Source organism: Sceloporus occidentalis, unplaced genomic scaffold, assembly GCF_023333645.1.
Source record: "Sceloporus occidentalis isolate IW3139 unplaced genomic scaffold, rSceOcc1.0.p SCAF_5, whole genome shotgun sequence".
NCBI classification, from domain to species: Eukaryota; Metazoa; Chordata; class Lepidosauria; order Squamata; family Phrynosomatidae; genus Sceloporus; species Sceloporus occidentalis.
In genome coordinates this window covers 94,376,522-94,396,389 of record NW_028316985.1, presented here as the reverse complement: position 1 = coordinate 94,396,389, position 19,868 = coordinate 94,376,522, and the positions used below count along the sequence as shown (strand labels likewise).

At 39.7% G+C, this 19,868-nt stretch overlaps 1 protein-coding gene across 7 annotated transcripts in view; it reads left to right on the top strand.

Moving 5' to 3' along the window:
- The first annotated feature begins 337 nt into the window (after positions 1-337).
- Positions 338-19,868, top strand: part of CC2D2A (coiled-coil and C2 domain containing 2A) — a 74,077-nt gene continuing 54,546 nt past the window's right edge. For 5 of the 7 annotated variants that reach the window (XM_089524775.1, XM_089524773.1, XM_089524774.1 and 2 more), the window contains exons 1-6: positions 338-496; positions 3,914-3,997; positions 7,546-7,646; positions 9,440-9,541; positions 14,014-14,115; positions 17,856-18,044. In XM_089524775.1, coding sequence (XP_089380901.1) covers positions 3,967-3,997; positions 7,546-7,646; positions 9,440-9,541; positions 14,014-14,115; positions 17,856-18,044 — 525 coding nt within the window. In that variant the 5' untranslated portion in view covers positions 338-496; positions 3,914-3,966. The remainder of the gene's footprint in view (positions 497-3,913; positions 3,998-7,545; positions 7,647-9,439; positions 9,542-14,013; positions 14,116-17,855; positions 18,045-19,868) is intronic. The other 2 variants (XM_089524776.1, XM_089524772.1) reach the window with 1 other exon arrangement.

Genomic DNA, 19,868 nt, shown 5'->3' with positions numbered 1-19,868 from the left:
CCCCAATGCTTCCCTATGGGCAAATATCCCCCAATGCTTCCCTATGGGCAAATGTCTTCCAATGCTTCCCTATGGGCAAATATTCCCAATGCTTCCCTATGGGCAAATATCCCCCAATGCTTCCCTATGGGGAAGTATCCCCCAATGCTTCCCTATGGGCAAGTATCTCCCAATGCTTCCCTATGGGCTGATATCCCCCAATGCTTCCCTATGGGATGGGGAGGACGAACAGGGGCGGGTCCCAAGGCTTGTTCCGCCCTCCATTGGGCCCTTGCAGTGCTAGCTGAGGGGCTGGGACCCGCGCAGCCGCGGCAGCTGGCCAACTCTCCTCCCCTGGTTGCCAAGCTCTGGCCTGCGAGGCGCTGAGCCGAAGCCACTGCAATTGCAAAGCTCCCTTGCACCCCCTTTGCAGGTTGCATTTACAGACTCCCTCCACCGCACCTTGGGGGACAAATAAATCACTAGCTCCCTTTCTCCCCCCTCTTCCACTCAAAAGGTACGTTCCAACAACAGAGCGGGAGGCGACTGGGAATGAACCACTGTCTTTGTTTGGGGGGGGGGGGGTGGAGAGACGTATGCATGTGAGTAGACCAGGTTTTGGCTATGGAGACCCCTGGGATGACCAGAGTTGCCTCCCTTTTCATACTTTCTGCCCAGGAGGAGTCCCACAATGCCCTCCATTTTGGGCAGCATGGCTAAGAAGCAATTTCTAAGGCTGTTTTTAGGTTTTCACACTGTGGTACCTAGACTGTGTTTTAGGGGGACTTCAGCTCCCAGCATCCCATGCTATTGGCCAACATGGCTGAGGCTTCTGGGAACTGAAGTCCAACATCTATTCAAGGGCACAGTTTGGGAACCACTGACTTACTTATGTCAGTAAGCAGTGTAGAAATGCACTTGCTATTGCAATTGCTATTTTTCCATTTGCATTTTGGGCATTCTGGTCACCCTGAGTTTGAGCAAGTCACACTCTCTCTGACTCAGAGGAGGATGGCAGTGGCAATGGCAAATCCCCCTCTGGAGAAACTTGCCAGTAAAAGACTGTGATAGGTAGGGTCACCTTAGGGTCGCCATAAGTCTAAAATGACTTGAAGGCACACAACAATAGCGAACAACAGTTTGGTTTAGTGTGTTTGGTTTCAGAAGTTAGATTTCCAAGGCTCCCTCTGCTAACACATATTCAACATACAGAAATGTAAGGTATTGCACTTTGGGGCAGAAAAATGAAATGCATAGAAATAGGATGGGGGACATCTGGCTTAAAAGACTACATGTGAAGGGGATCTGGGAGTCCAAGTAGACCACAAGTTGAACATGAGTCAACAGTGTGATGCGGCAGCTAAAAAGGCCAATGTGATTCTAGGCTGCATCAATAGAAGTATAGTGTCTAGATCAAGAGAAGTAATAGTGCTACTCTGTTCTGCTTTGGTCAGGCCTCACTTTGAATATTGTGTCCAGTTTTGGGCACCACAATTTAAAAAGGACATTGAGAAATTGGAGCGTGTCCAAAGGAGGGCGACTAAAATGGTGAAGGGTCTGGAAACTATGCTCTATGAGGAATGATTTAGGGAGCTGGGGATGTTTAGCCTGGAGAAGAGAAGGTTAAGAGGTGATATGATAGCCCTGTTTAAATATTTAAAGGGATGTCATATTGAGAAGGGAGCAAGCTTGATTTCTGCTGCTCCAGAGAACAGGACCCAGAACAGTGGATGCAAGCTACAGGAAAAGAGATTCCAGCTCAACATTAGGAGGAACTTCCTGACGGATCTGTTGGACAGTGGAACGCACTGCCTCAGAGAGTGGTGGAGTCTCCTTCCCTGGAGGTCTTTAAGCAGAGGCTCTGTTGGGGATGCTTTGACTGAGAGTTCCTGCATGGCAGGGGTTGGACTGGTTGGCCCTTGTGGTCTCTTCCAACTCTGTGATTCTATAAAGGCATGAGCAGGGGATACATGCAACTTGGTGGTTGTGTAGGCCCTGTTGATTTCTGCTTGAACCAAATGTATAATAATACAAGAAAATGAATGTTTTAACTGACTGTTAGATCTGTATAAGGAAAACCAATCATCAGAGGCTGCATCTGTACTGCAGAAATAATGGAGTTTGACACCTGTTTAACTGCCATGGCTTCAGAATTCTGGGATTTGTAGTATTGTGAGATATTTAGTCTTCTCTGTGAAAGAGCTCTGATGCTACAACAAACTACAAATCCCAAGATTCCACAGCATTGAGCCATGGCAGTTAATGCTGTGTCAAACTGCATTATTTCTGCAGTGTAGATATAAACTGAGGTGTTGTATACATGCTAAGGGGACCCCAGAGATGTGCACAAGAGGATTATATGCTCTTTAAAGGACTGGTTTGCTTTACTTTATATGTAAGTATATGTCATCTTTAGTCAATATTGCTTGAAGTTGCAGAGGGTACTTCCAGGGATAGAATCAATTCCTCTTACAGAGTTTGTGTGTTCGCACACCCACCACAGGCATACAGTGGGTAAAAAAGTCATTTAACAGGCATTCTCAGCATTCCCAAGGGTTTGGGGATAGTTAGGTACCTTGGTGCCAAGGAAGATCAGATGCTGGGGCAGGAGGACAATGTGTCCATCTCTGACAAGTGTACAGTATAACTTTTCTTCCCTGTATCAAGCTGTTTCAAGCTATGTTGAGATGGATACTTTTATTTATATAAAATACATTGGAAGTGACCAGTGGGTGCAAATGACTAAGGAGGGGTGTGAGTTGCTCTCAGAGTTGGCTCTTCATAACAGCCCAACTACTGAGTTTTAATAGCTGGTTTCTGTTATAGGATCAGTGACCTAGAGGAGGAGTTTTCCCAAGAGAAGAATGGCATACTTATTGATGGTGATAGTGGGGATAGTGATTAAGAGTAATAGGTCATGTACAAAGTGGGGCTCTGTTTGCACACTTCATTAAAGGCTTCTGTCGTTAATGAATGCTAAAATGTTTACTGGTAGTGACAACACTTAAGACATCGTTTTTTGTGGTTTTTTTCAGGCTATGTGGCCATGTTCTAGAAGAGTTTATTCTTGACGTTTCGCCAGCATCTGTGGCTGACATCTTCAGAGATGCCTTTCTCTGAAGATGCCAGCCACAGATGCTGATGAAACGTCAGGAATAAACTCTTCTAGAACATGGCCACATAACCCGAAAAACTCACAAAAAAAACTATGGATGCTGGCCATGAAAGCCTCAGCTTCACTTAAGACATAGTCACCCCTTTTTGTGGGGGACAGTGGCCTCAGTGGTTTAATTGAGCTGGGACAGTTGTGCTTTTTAAAAGGCGCATATGGATACATCATCAGAAATCTTAGTGAACAAAACTACTACTGTTGCTAGTACCATATCTTCTTCTGTATATCCCACCTTTTTCTCAGTTTGGAACTCAAGACAACTTACAATTGTTCAAGCAGATGTGGCTAAAATTGCACATCATGTGAAAGTTAAAAATACAGTTAAACTGCCAATAAAATTAAAAGTAGTTAAAAGCATAACCATAAAAAAACAACAACACATGAACAACACGACACATGAAAAGCCATTTCCGCCCTACACAAGCAGCCAGACCTCGAAGTCCTGCCAAAATTTCACACGCCTATGAAAGGATAGCAAGGAGGGCACCAGTCTAACCTCTCTGCTTCTTTCTTGTGTTTATATTCCATGTAAAGAGTTCACATTTTTCAGGATCTGGGGATACATGAATATTTCTGCAGCACTGAGAAGTCACACAATTGGATTTCTTGTGGGTTAGTGACAATTTGTATGTGAGACACATCCATGCATGCTCAGAAATTAAGACTGGTCCCATTTCATCTGGGACCAGCAACATCTGAGATCCTTACTGTTAATCCCTTGTCAGTTTTTACTACCTGCTTCTTTCCCAATCTGTCTTTTAGGTGGCAGAGCCAGGACAAGCATCATTTAAGAACACTGACTACATTGATGTACCATGGCAGCTGCAAGTGTCCAGGCGCCACGCAGTAAGTGCTCCAGTCATGCCTCCCTCTTTCTCTCTGAGTCACTGCTGACACTCCAGTAGGTGTGAGGAGAAACTCAGTACTACTTTTTAATGTAAACTAAAGTATGTAATATATTTTGTAGCTAAAAATCAGGGAAACAAATAAAGTGAGTATACAGATTTTAAAAATATGCCGATTTCCCCCATTTCTTCAACAAGAAAGTCATATGCTTCCAAGCTTTTTTCTCTAGGATCACAAAGGGCAGAATTGCTCTTCATAAAATGGAATATAAACATACCAGTGTTATTTTTTCCCCAGAACAGTGTGCAAAAATCATCCTAAACCACATATGACATTTGTTTATGGTGCCAGATTGTTGAGAGATTGCAGATAAATTGTTTATTTTGTGCACCTTTCTTTGGAGAATGGATTAAACTGGGTTTCCCTAGCTGTACTAGATATCTCAACATGTCAAGACTAAACTTAATTCAGTGTTTTGAATCAATGGGTGACCATCGAGAGACCCCTGAAAATCTCAGAAACAGATGGTGTGATACTTTCCCCTGTTTATTCAGGAGCATGAGATATTGGTAGCGAACAGAGAGACTCCATTTAGGCACTGTGGCTACTACTCCAAAGTTATGTAGATCTTCTGTAATGCATTTACTCTTGATTGCATACTAATATTTCTGTCAGGCTCAATTGAGCACTTGTGTTTCAGGCAGTCCTCACACACTTTGACTCTAGAACATCCATTTTATTATATGCTATGTCACAGATGACATATGAGATCCAAAGTCTACTTGTTACCTGTAAGTAGGAATTGCATGCTTTGAAGGAGAGGAATCTACTCATATTAAGATAGGTCTATTCATCTTGATCTCTTTAAGCCTTCCTAAAGTCTTTTGTCTGCTCTCCTATGAATGCCTTTACTTTGCTTTTCTGTTTTGCTTAAAAGCTATAACTTGATCATCATATTTCTGAAGACTGGGCATTGTCTCAAGACAGCTTTATGGGCAGGGGGAGAGGAAAAAAATCTCAGCATGTGCAGACTTTACTAATGTCCCCAAGAGCCACTCAACCTAATATTTATTTTTTAATATCCATACTGGTCTGACAGTGTACATTTAAAATTACATCCATGGAATGACTAACAATTACAAGATAGTTTCTTTCTCCTCTGAGTCCTGTTCAATATTTTCCTCAGTTTTGTTTTCTTTTTACATCCTTTGGCAAAAACCTCTCATTTCCCTTTGTTTAATCTTTGCTCTCTCTTGGATTCAGAACTACTCTTTCAACTCCAAGACATTGGCACTATTTAAATCCACTAATCAGGCAGACTAATGGTGAATAGAAAACAGCTGTGAATAATGAGGAAGTGGTGTTTTAGTCTTTGACAGCTATTCCCATGATAAATGCAGGAAGATGAAAACATTGTGTCATTCATTCCCTTTTTGTATGATTGCTGTTAAGATGTTCACATAGGTTGTGCCTTAGTACAGTTTTATGAACTTTAACATTTTAGGAGTTCATGCAAGTTCTCATACAAAAACTAGTGAGTGCATACAGTTTGTCAGAAAGAAATCTTGTTCGTTGTTCTTGACTCATTTTAAGGAAAGGAGACAAAATGTCCGTCTGTCCTTTCCCAATCTTCAAGGATCTCCTTTTGTAAGGAAGACCTCTCTGAATGGTGCTCCCTTTACTTGTGTTTGTGAAAGTCTCTCCTGTTCAATGCAGACTCTGTAGCTGAAACATCCCCAGCAGATAGATCTCCATTATCTTTTTGTAGATGGCCAGAGAAGGATATTCCTCTAGGTAATTGTTTCCATCATGCTCTTACTATCAAGACATTATTGCCACACATGACCTTTCGCAAAGACATGGGTGAAAGTATCAAGAGGTAGATGTAGAAGGAAGCCAGTTTTTTCAAATTCATAATGGATCCATTATGTGTGGGATCACAACTCTAGCTGTTGGCTAGGGATGCAGGAATCTAGGACAGTGATTCTTAACCTTTTCTTCACCATGGATGTTCTTTAAATACATGTGGAACACCAAGACTGAACTCCTTTTAAATCCTAAAGTCAAAGTGTATCAAATATTTATTTAAAGTTGCTCATCAAGGATGTAGTTTAAACAGAAGCTTGATCTGCATCAAACAAACAGGCGAATGTATGTCAGTGATTCCCAAAGGTATAGCTGCAGAACTGACTTGGAAAGCTGGCAACTGCAACACCTTTACTTAATAAATAAACAAACAAAAAAATAAGCACTGCCTTTGGTAAATTCAGAAATAGGAATCTTTACTAAATAGTCACTCTCCACAGTGAAATATGATCCACACTTTGGAAACTTCATAGTTCATCAAAGCACAGAGTTTACATAAGACAGATTCTTGAAGCAGTTGCATTGGCGCTGAAATCCTACACACTCTTACTCTGGAATAACCTTCAGTGAATTCCTCCTGAGTCAACAAGCATTAAGTTTTACCACAATTTGTTTCCTGTAGTAACAGTGGTAAGCCACAATCATTGCCTATCACCCAGCCTGGGCCTCTGGGTGCAGAAGATATCCAAAGACACTCAACTTTTTCCTGCTTTCAATTCACCCTTAAAATGCTCTCAGTGTTCCCCAAATCTCCAGCAGTAAAGCGGAAGTCCCTGATTCTCTGCTCCCAAAATAATCCAAATGGCTCTAGGACCTTGGTAGGTTCTAGGACCCATTTAACACTTTCTCAGTGTAGACAGGCAAAAATGAAATATTCATATTTTCATACACACACACACACACAGAGAGAGAGAGAGTACTTAAAAAGCAGCACTGGGAGTGTTTTATTTCTTCACAAGCTCAACCTTTGCAAATAAATGAAAGCATAGGGAAAAAGGGAACAGCATTTGAGCATAGGCAGCGTATCTTTTCAAGCCCTGTTTGCCTGATCGCTACCCATTTCCACACATCTGGGATCACAGACAAAGGACTTCCCAGGTCAGAAGGTTGTAGTTTCTGGCACCTTTCTTTCTCTTTTATTTTGGAAATTAGTCACCAGCAAAAACTGAAGGACAATAACCAGCCATAGCACCATTTCAAGTTGGATTTGCAGGATCACTAAGCCTAGGAAGTGTGCCACCCTTCAGTCACCTGGCTCTTGTGTCCACCAGTCAGTACATGCCACTGGGCAAGAATTTACCTATTTTAACTGTAAAAGTTAACATTTCTTTGAGCCTTCGTAGACCCTCTGTGAGGACATTGCAGCCCCCCCAGGGGTCTGCAGACCTCAAATTAAGAACCACTGGTCTAGGATTCCTATCCAGTTCTCCAAAGGGGGAAGGTGACAGCTCTGACTCACCTTGTTTTCCTGACCAGCACAAATACTTGGAGGATCCTCTCAGTCTACGTTGTGTCACCTTTTAAGCACTGTCTCCCCATGTTGTGTCCACTTCCTTTTGTGTCCGCAGTCTCCCATGACTGTTATGTATTGTGGAACCAAGCACTTTAATTACATTTATTTTGCATATTTACATGCTGTAATAACATCAGTAGAAGTAATAATAATAAATTAACTACTGTAGGCTTGCCTCCAACTCCATCTGCCTCAGAATCAAGCTTTCTTGAGACTTCTGTGAGAGAACGAATGAGAGAGAAACTGAAAGCAGCACGGGTGAGAATAAATGTATATAAGACTTCATCATTCTTCTAAAGTGAACTAAGGTGATAGAGGGCCTGTTACTTGGGAAGTGAAACAAGGCCATACAGAATAAGGGGGTGGTTTCTACATATTTAAGGGACTCCCTTAGTGTGCATAATTGTATAAAAATATAAATGATTGTAAATGAAAAGGAAAATACATGTTAAAAAACCTGAATAAATGACACATCAAGGACCTGTTTGCTTCTAGGGTTGAAAGCTAGCCACTGTATTTGTCAGGCCCTGCTGGTTAGATATCAAATGAAAGATGAATTAACTTAAATTAATTAAATTAATTAAATTAAATTACTTAAAAGTAAAGGCTGGCATCCTGTTTAGTAGTTACAATATTGTAACTGCTGGACTTAGGATATTATGACTGCTGGGAATTCACATTTACAGTTATAAATGAGATCAAATGTCCCCCAAAACCTACCTTCACATGATGCTAGTACACCACCTAAAGTGTTTCAGAGGCACTGGAGATGGGGGGAGCACTGGGAAATGATGTATGCAACATGCTCACAGTAATGGAGTGACTTGGGATAAGCAGCTGTAGTAGGAACTCAAGGAACTCCAGTTGTCTGTCCTTAAGGCACCCCATGATCTCCAGCATCAAAGAAACACTTCATCCAGGATGCTGTCAGGTTGCAAAAGTCAGTTTTGAAGGAGCATCATCAGTTGTAACTACGATTATGGTGCTCTGTCCTTGTAATTACAATCACAAGTAAGATCACAGTCAAAAGATGCTAATGTTAAAAGTAATTTCCAGTGGATAATGGGTGGTGAACCTATGGGGTTAAAACTGTTTTTTCTATTTAGGAAAACTGGACACCACAGTTAATCTGGGTAGAGTACCCACTAACTATAAACAGAGGTAATTTTAGTATAAACAAAACAAACAAAAAATGCCCCAGTGTCTCAAACTAAAAAGTGAGAACCCATCCAGCTGCAATGCACCTTTGTGCAAGTTTGTGCACCCATGCCTTCAAGTCACCTGTCAACTTTTGCCAACCACATACTTTTCATAGGGTTTTCCCTATGAAGGAATACTTAGAGGTGGTTTGCCATTGCTCTCCTCTGAAATATAGCTACAGCACCTCTTATTCCTTGTAGTTTCAAATACTAACCAGGCCTGATGCTTTCTGTGTGTTTAGTGAGTCCTTAATCAGGTTTGATGGCAGATAGCCAGATGAAGAGATAGTAGCTTTTAATTTCAGGCTCATTTCAGATAAAAACGTCTTGTGATTCTCAGTAGTAGAGGGTCTTGTTAATTTAAATAGGTAATTTAGGCCACGTTCCTAAGGACTAGTGTAACTACACCAGTAAAGGAGAAGGAGGAGGTGGTGTGACTGAGTATTTCAATGGCTGTGGGGGCTGCAATGAAGAGGGGACTGTCAGCAAAGCCATCTCTGTCAAGGGATAAAGTTGTCCTCCAAAGCTGCTTAGGAACTGACAGGGCAGCTTTATCTCCCAGTGGAGACTGTCTTTCCTGCTGTTCTCCATATCTGCTGTTGCTGTGGCCTGCTCAAAAAACTAGTGTACACTGGCCTAGCAACAGTACCAACAGGATTCCAGCCTAAAGCTTTACTATCAATTAGGCTGTCACTTACCGGAATTTAAAAATGTGAAATTCACATCTGGTTTGAAACTTGAAGTGTCCACTCAGCAGTTCCCAGAATGGGTTGTTTATCTGAGCCATTGTACTTGGTGTTAGTGGGGGGCTGGCAAATGGTGATGCAGAAAGAATAAAAATGAAAATTATTTCCTTTTGTTTAGTCTAAAGCAGAAAGTACTTTACTGCAAGAATCCTCAGGCGCTCGTCCACGAATTCGGAAAAAACTTGGAGCAAGGAAGGCACAAAATAAACTGGATAATGAGGTGATTATAACATGAGCATTCCTGCATTGTTTCCCTTTGCTATATATCAGAATGTTTCACAAGACTGAGGTAGGTTATGGTATGATTGCAAGGTTAATTAATGTTATAATATTATTTATAGCATTTTTTTAAAAAAAACAACAGATTTTTTATCTTCCAGTTGCTCTTTACTGGTTAATAGAAAGTTGCTCAATGCAGGCATAGTGAAAATCAATTAATTAATTCCCCTTATTATTCCAACAATGAACATGACAAAGACCAAATGTTGCATGATCCAGGATTATGATAAATAATAATAAGACCTTTCAAAATGGTTGTGTTGTGCATTTGAACTAAGGTTCCCAATCAGTTAGTGTGTTTTTATAACAGTACTAGCTATGGAATCCAGTGTTGCTTGGGAGATTCAATAACCACCATTAATAACTAGTTTCAATTGCACTGGAGGATAAGGGTCTATTGAGGGCTCAAGCATTCCTCATGTTGCACATCAGTCTCAATTGCTCTTTAGATAGCATATCTTTCCCAATTTGCTGTCCTAGGAGCCATAGGGAACTCTGGGGTTTATAGCTTTATTGACTACTTAGATTTCTTTGCCAAAGACCTCTAATGTTCTAGTTCAGTGGTATGGGCTAGAGCTCTCCAGCAGCAGAATTCTAAGTACCTGCCTAATTCTCTCTCTTCATTTAGAATGATTACATAAAAGTCAGCCTATAAATCTATATAAATTTCTTGCTCTTTGTTACTGTGTCATGGATGGTTTTTCACCAAATTTTTAGGTTATGTCTGGGATAGTCTGACTTAAAATACAGGCTATGTGGCATGAAATTTACTGGGGGAGCAGGGAAACTCAATTATTGGGATGAGGGAATTGGTCAGTAAATCCTGCACAGGGGATAGAATGGATGAGTGTTGGGCTATCTTCCAGATTTTACAAAGCAAATAATACAAGGCAAAATCTTCAGCATGGATTTGCTTCTTTGTTAGTGTTGCTTGGTGACTTGTATCTAAAAGCACACCTTACCACAACTGAACGAACAAATTTTTTTTGTCAGTAATCAGAAAAGCAGAATAAAAAACAGTATTAAGAAAAGAACATTTATAACAGCACAGAATAAAATAAGTCAAAACAGTAATACCTTAAGTGCTACACAAACATCCTACCCTGAGATTGCTGCTGCACAGAAGCTGGCTTCCTTGGCTGTGATCTGAGGTGACTGGTCAGCACATGATAATCAGTATAAAATGCTCCAGAGCTCCCAGGTATCCTTTTCAAAAGTTGAGTAATTAAACAGCATCAGAGGTTGTAAGAGAAGGAAGAATACAGCAGAACATGTCCTTTGCTGAGTGCAGCATTTGCTGGATTTTCTTGGTCAGACCATTTGGAGGTTGTTTCCTTACCAGTTTCCCTATTCTGTCTGTGACTTCTGATGTCTGAGCTGGAGTAACAATTAGCCTGTAGAGCCTAGTCTAGATGCTTCAATTCATCCTCCAGGAACTGGGGTTCACAGATCCTTTTTGCCCAGTCTACCAGTATATTTATTGTGCTTCCTTTTTGTCCTGGGTGATGGTTGGAGTTCTTGTGTAGCTATCTCTCTCTGTGTATAGGTTTTCTGTATACTGTGCGGCCAACCGTTGGTTTGGTTTGTGCATGACCAGGACATCCAAGAATGGCAATGTTCCCTCCTTTTCCTTTTCGATTATGAATTGGATGTTTGGATGGATGTTTTTCAAATGGCTCAAAAACATGGTCAGATCTTCTCCGTGGCCCCAGATGGTAAAAGTGTCGTCCACATATCAGAATCAAGTTGTGGGCTTTTTGGTGCCATTTCCATGGCTTGCTTTTCAAAGTGTTCCATGTAAACGTTTGCTATCACAGGGCTCAAGAGAGCTTCCCATGGCTACCCCATCTTTCTGCTCATAGAATCCATTGTCCCATTGGAAGTAGCTTGTGGTGAAGCAATGTTCAAACAGGGATGTGATGTCTTCCAGAAAAAAAATTGTAGGATGGGTGCCATAGTGTTTATTATGGAGACTTTGGTGAACAAGCAGACCATGTCAAAGCTGGTTAGTATGTCTCCGAGGTTGATTTCTGAAGATGCCAGCCACAGCTGCTGGCAAAATGTCAGGAAAAAACTCTTTTAGAATACGGCCTCATAGCCTGAAAACTCACAAAAAACTAAACATAAAAGATTTCAGCAACTATAGGACTATAGCATTAATTTCCCATGCAAGCAAAATTATATTTAAAATTATGCAATTCTGATTCCAAACACATATGGAGAGAGAAATCCAAGAGGTGCAAGCAGGATTCAGGAAAGGAAGACACACGAGGGACCACATTGTAAACATACAATGGCTAATGAAGTGTTCTAAGGAATTCCAAAAGAAAATTAACATGTGTTTTATAGACTATAGCAAAGCCTTTTAATGCATAGGTCACAAAAAGCTATGGAACACTCTTAAAGACATGGGAATTCCACTACATTTGATCGTTCTGATAAGAAAACTATACTCAAGACAAGAGGCCACTGTAGTACACAATATGGAGAAACAAAATGGTTGCCAGTTGGCAAGGGAATCAGACAAGGCTACATTTCTCACCCTACTTGTTCAAATTGTTCACAGAAGACATCATACAAAGGGCAGGCTTAGACTTAGAAGGAGGAGGAGTGAAGATAGGAGAAAGGAACATCAACATTTTAAGATATGTGAATGAAACCATATTATTAGTGGAGAAGATTATAGACAGACTGAGGAAGGTTAAGGAAGAACCGTCCAGTTAAAAAGATTGTATGTACAGCGCTGTGTAAATTTACAGTGCTTTATAAATAAAGGTTAATAATAATAATAATAAAATGCAAAGACAAAGTTGCTGTGGAACATATAGAAAACAAATAATAATGACCATGAAGGACCTACATAAATTCAACTTAGACAATAGGGAAATTGAAATAGTTAAATATTCATTGTACCTTTGATCAAATAGTGATCAGAAAGAGACCATAGTCACAAGTTAAGAAGACTAGGAGTAGGAAGGACAGTGAGGAAATAAGTAGACAAGATCTTAAAGAACAAAGATATTTAACTGAGCACTAAATTTAGAATCATCCAACCCATGGTATTCCCCATCACTATGTATGGATGTGAGAGCTGGACAGTGAAGAAAATGGATAAAAAGAAAAATCAGCTCATTTGTCATGTGATAGAGAGGAATGCTGAGGATACTGTGGATAGCAAAAAAGACAAATAAATGGATCATGGAACAGTTCAACCCGGAATACCCCTAGAAACCAAAATGATCAAATTCTTGGCTGTTGTACTTCGGCCACATCATGAGAAGGCACGACTCATTGCAAAAAACAATGAGTATTTCTGGGAAAGGTAGAGAGTAGTAGAAAGAGAGGAAGTCCTTGAAGACATATACACAGTGGTAAAGGACTTTAGTCATTATGACCTAGGCTAGCATTAAGGTCTCTGCAAAACACAAATGTTTCTATAAACATAACTGTCATTTTGTTAATAAACTGCTTTAGCCTGAGTCTAGAGATGGGGAAATTCTGGGGAAATAAAAAAAAATGCAGTATTAACTTCCTCTTTAGAGATTGAAAGTCTATTTGTTACTTTAGGAACATAATATTATATATAATTTTGGCATAAAATTCTCATGTTTGATTTACTACAAGTATAGTTTATTCAGAATAACAATTAGAAATTGAACTTAATTTTAATATTTTATTTTTTGCTACAAATGGTGCCACAAGGTTCTGAACTATAAGAAACACTGGGACATGGGTTTTGCCAGTTTGAGGAGCAGGAAAAAAAACCCACTGAATAAAAACAAAACATCAGATGAGCAAAACAGATAGAATTGTTTTGTCTCCGCTAGTTCCCTGTGGCATGAAATAGACATAATGTACTCATTTCCATTAAAAATCAGAAAAAGAAAGCACAACCAGGAATTGTTTTTATTTGATATTGTACATAGTCTTACATAAAATTCTTTTCTTACATAGTTTTTAGAAATTACTTTGGGACAGTCAATATGTGAACACTTTGTCTTAAAGATTATATTCATATTTCTAAAAAAAAAAATCCACAATGAATGCTTTCAGTTTCAGTGGGGAAAAAGACATTGAGAAAAATGGGGAATGTTTCCCCCCCGCCCCATGTGTATTCCCATGCTTTCTCCCCCTGGTTCTTTACATCTCTACTTGAGCCACTAATAGTTATTTGGTTGTCTTTGACATAACAGTGGATGTTAAAATTTATTAGCAGCAATGAAATTGAACAGAATATGATAGAACAATTGCAAAATTAGAGAAGGCAACACTAGAAATCTTAGTAGAGATTACATTTCTGAGACCTCTTTTACACCAGTCTCCTGTTTACACAATTCCCACTATTTACTGTAAAGTCTATGTTAGTAGCATAAAAGTGAATAAAATCAATATATTTTGTGTGCATGCATACAGGTGGGTGAAGGTGATTCAAGTGTAATGCAGGAGAATGAAAGCAAGTTATCTGCAAGAGTGAAGTTTTATGATTCTGTCAGAAAAGTCAAGCAGAGAACACAGGTGAGGAGGATTAATCTTAAGTGACAACTGTGTATGTGTCATACAGTGTTTGTTTTATGATTTGAGCCTGATGCGCACACCATTGTGATGGGACTGAATTTTGTGTGGTAAGGAACCTGAAAACGCATAAGACTTGGAAATGTTAAAGTCATGCTGAAATAGCAGTGATGGTGAACCTTTTAGAGGCTGAGTGCCCAAACTGCAACCCAAAAACCACTTATTAATTGCAAAGTGCCATGTCCCTCTGGCTTTCTAGTAACAAACTCTGGAAAACTCTGTGATGAGGCGATGGCACATGTGCCCACAGAGAGGGCTCTGAGTGCCACCTCTGGCACGTGTGCCATAGGTTCGCCATCACTAGTATAGTGAGTATAATATGTGATTCCAAGTTAAATATATAGATAATGGCAGCCTTATTAGAAAAAGGAAAGCAAACAAGCATCTTTGTTTCCTTTTTCCATGCCATTCTTAATCTTGCACATGCTCCCCTTATTCAATTTCTCCCCTCAGGTAAACAGCCCTAAGTTTTGTAACCTTTACTCATAAGTTTCATAACTAGAATCATAAAATAATAGAGTTGGAAGAGACCACAAAGGCCATCCAGTCCAACCCCCTGCCATGCAGGAACTCTCAGTCAAAGCATACCCAACAGATGGCCATCCGGCCTCTGCTTGAAGACCTCCACCACACTCAAGGGAGTGTGTTCCACTGTCAAACAGCCCTTACTATTCATCCCTAGCCCAAAACTTCTTTCTTGATTAGTGAACACCAGTGATATTGAGGATTGAGATTGTCCATGGGACACGTAGCTATAGGGCCTGAACAGACAGGCCAAAGCTGCTTCGGGTCATTTTGTAGGTATGCTGTTTAAATGACACACACATCTTAAGAGGCCAGAAGCCGTGCCAAAGCTGCGCTCCAGTCCTTAGGACTGGAGCATGCCTTTGGTGTGGCTTCTGGCCTCTTAGGACACATACATCATTTAAACAGCATACCTCCAAAGTGACCTGAAGCAGCTTTATTTTGGGCTGTCTGTTTGGGCCCATAATGTTGTAGCTATGCTTTACTATCCTTATCCGACCCCCTAAAACCCACCATAAAAACCAAGCAGTCATACTGAGTGAAGATGTTCTTCAGTGCTGGTGAGTAGAGTGGTGAAGCGGCAGTGCCATCAGAAGCAAGGGACCTCTGTGAGGGTCTATCACAATTCCTTGTCATACCATGGTTCTTTTGTAGGGGGCATTGTTGGATGTGTAAATTTTCAGTGTCCTGCTCACCAGAACTGCAGAACTCCTTTGCTTGTATGGCTGCCAGTCTTTTAAGGTGGGTTTTAGGGGCATTTGTTGTGGTGCCACAGTCATGAATATGTGCCAATGTGCCACAAGCATGAATATGAAACAAGGTTGTAAGTCCAGTTTATGGCATTCTAACTATCTAAATGGATTCCTGCTGGCATTATTTGTTTGCTTATTTATTGCCCCAACCTATCACCTTACAAATGCTTACACTGTGTTGCCTTTCAGTTTAGAAATAGGAATAGCAGCTTCATTTATATATCACTTTATACCACCTAAGCAGTCTCTAAGCGGTTTACAATTGTAAACTAATTGCCCCCAACAAGCTGGGTACTCATTTTAGCGCTATTGGAAGGATGCAAGCCTGAGCTCTGCCTGGTACTGAACTCACTACATTATGGTTTATGAGTGAGTGCTTGCAGTACAGGCATTTAACCACTGTGACACCAGAGCTCTTATATAAAGAGACTTTTTGAAATATTTAGCAATCTGTTTTTATTCTAACCATCCTAAACCATCCCCATTCTCTCAGATTAAAGAGTGACTTTTTGAAGTCTTAACAATTGTTTTTATTCTAACTATTCTAAATTATTTGGTGCCATAGAAGACCACCTTATTGCTCATCTCTACTTTCAGATGATTTATGAACAAGTTAAAAGGCTCCACTTCAAGTAATGATCCCTAGGAATCTCAGTGTTTATATCCCTCCATTGCAAGAATTTGCCATTTGTGTCTAATCTCTTTCTTCACTTGTTTAACCACTTATCAGTCATTAATACAATTTCTTTTTGATTCCACAACTATTACATTTGTTCAGGAGTCTTTGGTCAGTGGGGCAGTGAATCTACTCCAGATTTTATTTCAAATTTCAAAGGAGCTGTCCAAGGTTCTGGATCACACCTCCCAAAAAAGATTCAGCACCATAGTATGCATCCTTTATTTTAGAACTATAAAATGTCTGCTGGATCATTCTTGTTCACATGTTTGTTGATACTCCCAAAGACCCCTGAAAGGTACTTGAGAAAGGACTTGCCTGTACAGAAGTCATGCTGATTCTTTTCAGTGGCAATTGTTCTTCCACCTACTTTATTATTTTGCTTTCAGTAATTCTTTCCATCAGTTCACCCAACAGATGTTTAACTGGTCTGTAATTTCCCAGTTCTCCCCATGTCACTTTTTGTAACCTAGTCTGCCCTCATGCCTTCTAGTACAGGAATTTATACATATTTCATATTTTTATTAGGAAGATCCAAAACTTTTGATGTGACTTTTTGAAGAAGGCTCATGGGAACAATACCTGCTCCTGGAGATTGTTTTGTTTTCAACATCCATTTATCAATAGCATGGGATTTTATTCTCTTTTATTCTCTTTCTTTCCATTCTCTTCCCTCTCTGGGTGCAGAATATAAAGGACCTGAATAATGTCTAAATCAATCAATCATTTATTACGGCAAGTAGCCAGCATAAATGCCTAAACCAAACCAGCAATCTGTGTTAGTATTAAATCTCCTCCTCCAGACCCTTAGCACTTATAAGAGCCATTCCATTATATCTATAGCAGGTTAGGATGTCAGCGTAATATGTATCCATCCATCCATCCATCCATCCATCCATCCATCCATCCATCCATCCAATAAATCCTCAAGATTATCAAGAACTGAAATATGGGTGTGAGGTCTTTTGTCTTCCATAAAAAGATGTAGTTGGTATATCATGTATTGGTTGAAAAATATATGACAGAACAGAACTAGTTCTTTGGCACTCAGGAGTAAAAGTGGGTGAAGGAGAAGGGGAGCCATCTGACTATGAACCTGCTACTGTACAGAGCGTGTGAACCTGTCTCAGTCAGGTATTTCAAGCTGCCCAGTTTATAAAATACTAGTTCATTTTGTCTAAATTACTGGGCAAGCAAAAGAGGAATATGATCTAACTTTACAATGTGATGATCTATTTATACGTTTTCTTGTAAAAAATAAATTCACTTCAGCACTGGGATACTGGAATTAAATCTAATGTACTGTATTTGTTTATGGCACAATTGCAAATTTCAGCTCAATATAATGGATGTTCTTGCTATTTTTCAGATTAAGGGATGCAATACAGTGTTCAAACCAACCAGTCTATCATCTGAATGCTTCAGCTATTAAAATGGAAATTAGTATGCATATTCTGCATATAATTTATTTTCAGGATGACTAAATATAACACCCCAAATTTATTTTTAAAGTGAATAAATCTGAGTGAAGCTTCTCAGCCCTTTTTACTGTTTTTATTTGCTTTGTTGTTACTGTGAAGGATTAATGAGAGCACTTTTTAACTTGTTTTAGTTCAGTTGTAGCTGCTTAATTTTCTCAAAAAGAATAAAAATATGCATTTACCTATTTATTTGTATTTACAATTACATTATGAATATAATCTTTAATAAAAATTACATTTTCCCATTAGGTTCAAACTGGTTATCCTTCTTCTGAAGAAGCCTATAATTTCTTTACTTTTGATTTTGGTCCTGAACCAGAGAACATAGAGGACCAAACTGCTAAGAAGAAAAAGAGTGTATTGAGCATGGATAACAAAGAGGGGGAAGTTCAGGGATCAGCGCTCAGCAGCCAAGAAGAGCGAGGAGAGAGTGAAATGGTACAATTGAAACTATATGTGTCTACCTTTTAGTGTTAATTATTTTTCTTATGTAGTAAATGAAATTTAGAGCAATGATATCAGTACCTGGAGAACAGTAGGATCATTTTCATATACTGGCCTCGCTATCTGTTGGGGATACATTTCAGACACACACCCCCCCCCCCCCGCGCAGATACCAAATTCCATGGTTGCTCAAACCTGTGTTGTCCCCAATAGCAATGTGGCCACATGCATGGCCCGCCATTAGGGACAACATGGGCTTGCCGGCTGCGGATGCTGAAATCTGCAGATGGCAAGTCCACAGATACCAAGGTCCCACTGTATGTTTACACATTGGGCATTGTAGCCATACCCAGGGATTCAGGATACAATTAACATGAATGTTTGAACGGAGGGCTGGTTTTGCTGCTCTCAGCACAGCACTTTAAAAATACCATTGTCCATAGATAGTATGCATGTGTTGACTGAAAAATTGTGTGTTGATGGCATATACTTCAGGGAATGTGACCTGCTTGTATAGAGATGTTGCTTTGTTTTGATGATTTTGCCTAAACTACTGATTCTATAATAAAGAAACATTATAAATGTTTAACATAGTACTATGGTACTGTAGGGATATATGTTCGCAGATCTAATGTCAGAAATGCAGCTGTGCCCTCTGCCCAAATGAAGAGTTGAAACAGACACGGTGGTATATCATCCATGGAGGAAACACCTCTGCCATTTGGACACATGGCCCAAAACTTTTGATTTCCATTTCTGTATACATTGTGTATTATTGGCATTGGGATACCACTGAATGTGTCCTGCACTTTAACAAAACATTGAATTGGATGTGATGCCCTGGCCTCTTGTTAGGTGCTGTTCTGGACATTTGGGTACACATCAACATTATTTTCAGTTACACTGGGTATTACTGGTATTGAGTTGTGACAGAATCTTATACTCACATGAGGTATTGAGAGAGATGCACTGGTATTCCAGTTTCGAAAAGCTTAATAAGGTCTGGATGTCTGGTATGGTGTGGTCCAATGTTTATTAGCAGAGCACAGAGCTCTGGTTTTTGTATTATTGATATACCATACTTGACAGTATCCTTTGACTAGACAGAACGTTGAGCTGTATGCAGAGCTGTGGTATCTTATTGAAGCTATTGTCCCTGAGGTTTAGGTTGTCTAAATCTTGGATTAGGGTGCCTCGTTGCTTCTTTATAGTTGTGTCTTCATTTATACATATTTTAGCAAATGATAAGTAAATGGTTGACTATACCTGATGCCCAAACAAACTGATGGTATAAATGTGTGTCCATGCTCTTTGGGTCTTACCGTACCCTTTAGCCAGTTCATCTGCTTTGTTGTGCTCAACTTGTGGTTTTTGGTAAGAATGTTGATGCTTATGATAACTTCTTAGATGATTTTTTTCTGAGGAAAGGGTCAAAGTATTTTACATTCAATATGCATATACATTTATATTTTTATAAATTGTGATTACACATACAGCCTCAGTATTGCTTCAGATCTACCACCTATTATTTATTTCTTGATGTGCACACCTGGTTAAGAAATCACATCTGGCATTATACAATGTATGTGGTAAGAATTTTTGCCCTGTCTGTCTTCTGCCCTCCAGAGGGAATTGCTTACTGGGATCCATATTACAAAACAATATGGGCCAATGTATACCTTTTCAGAATTTCATAAGTGCACTGTTTTAATGAGTCTGCAAGGCTTTTGTATGAAACTCATTCTGAAGGTGTGCTGCTAGAAAATAGGCATAACGTACACGGACAAATAGTCTCACCAGTATAAGGTAGCTTCCTAG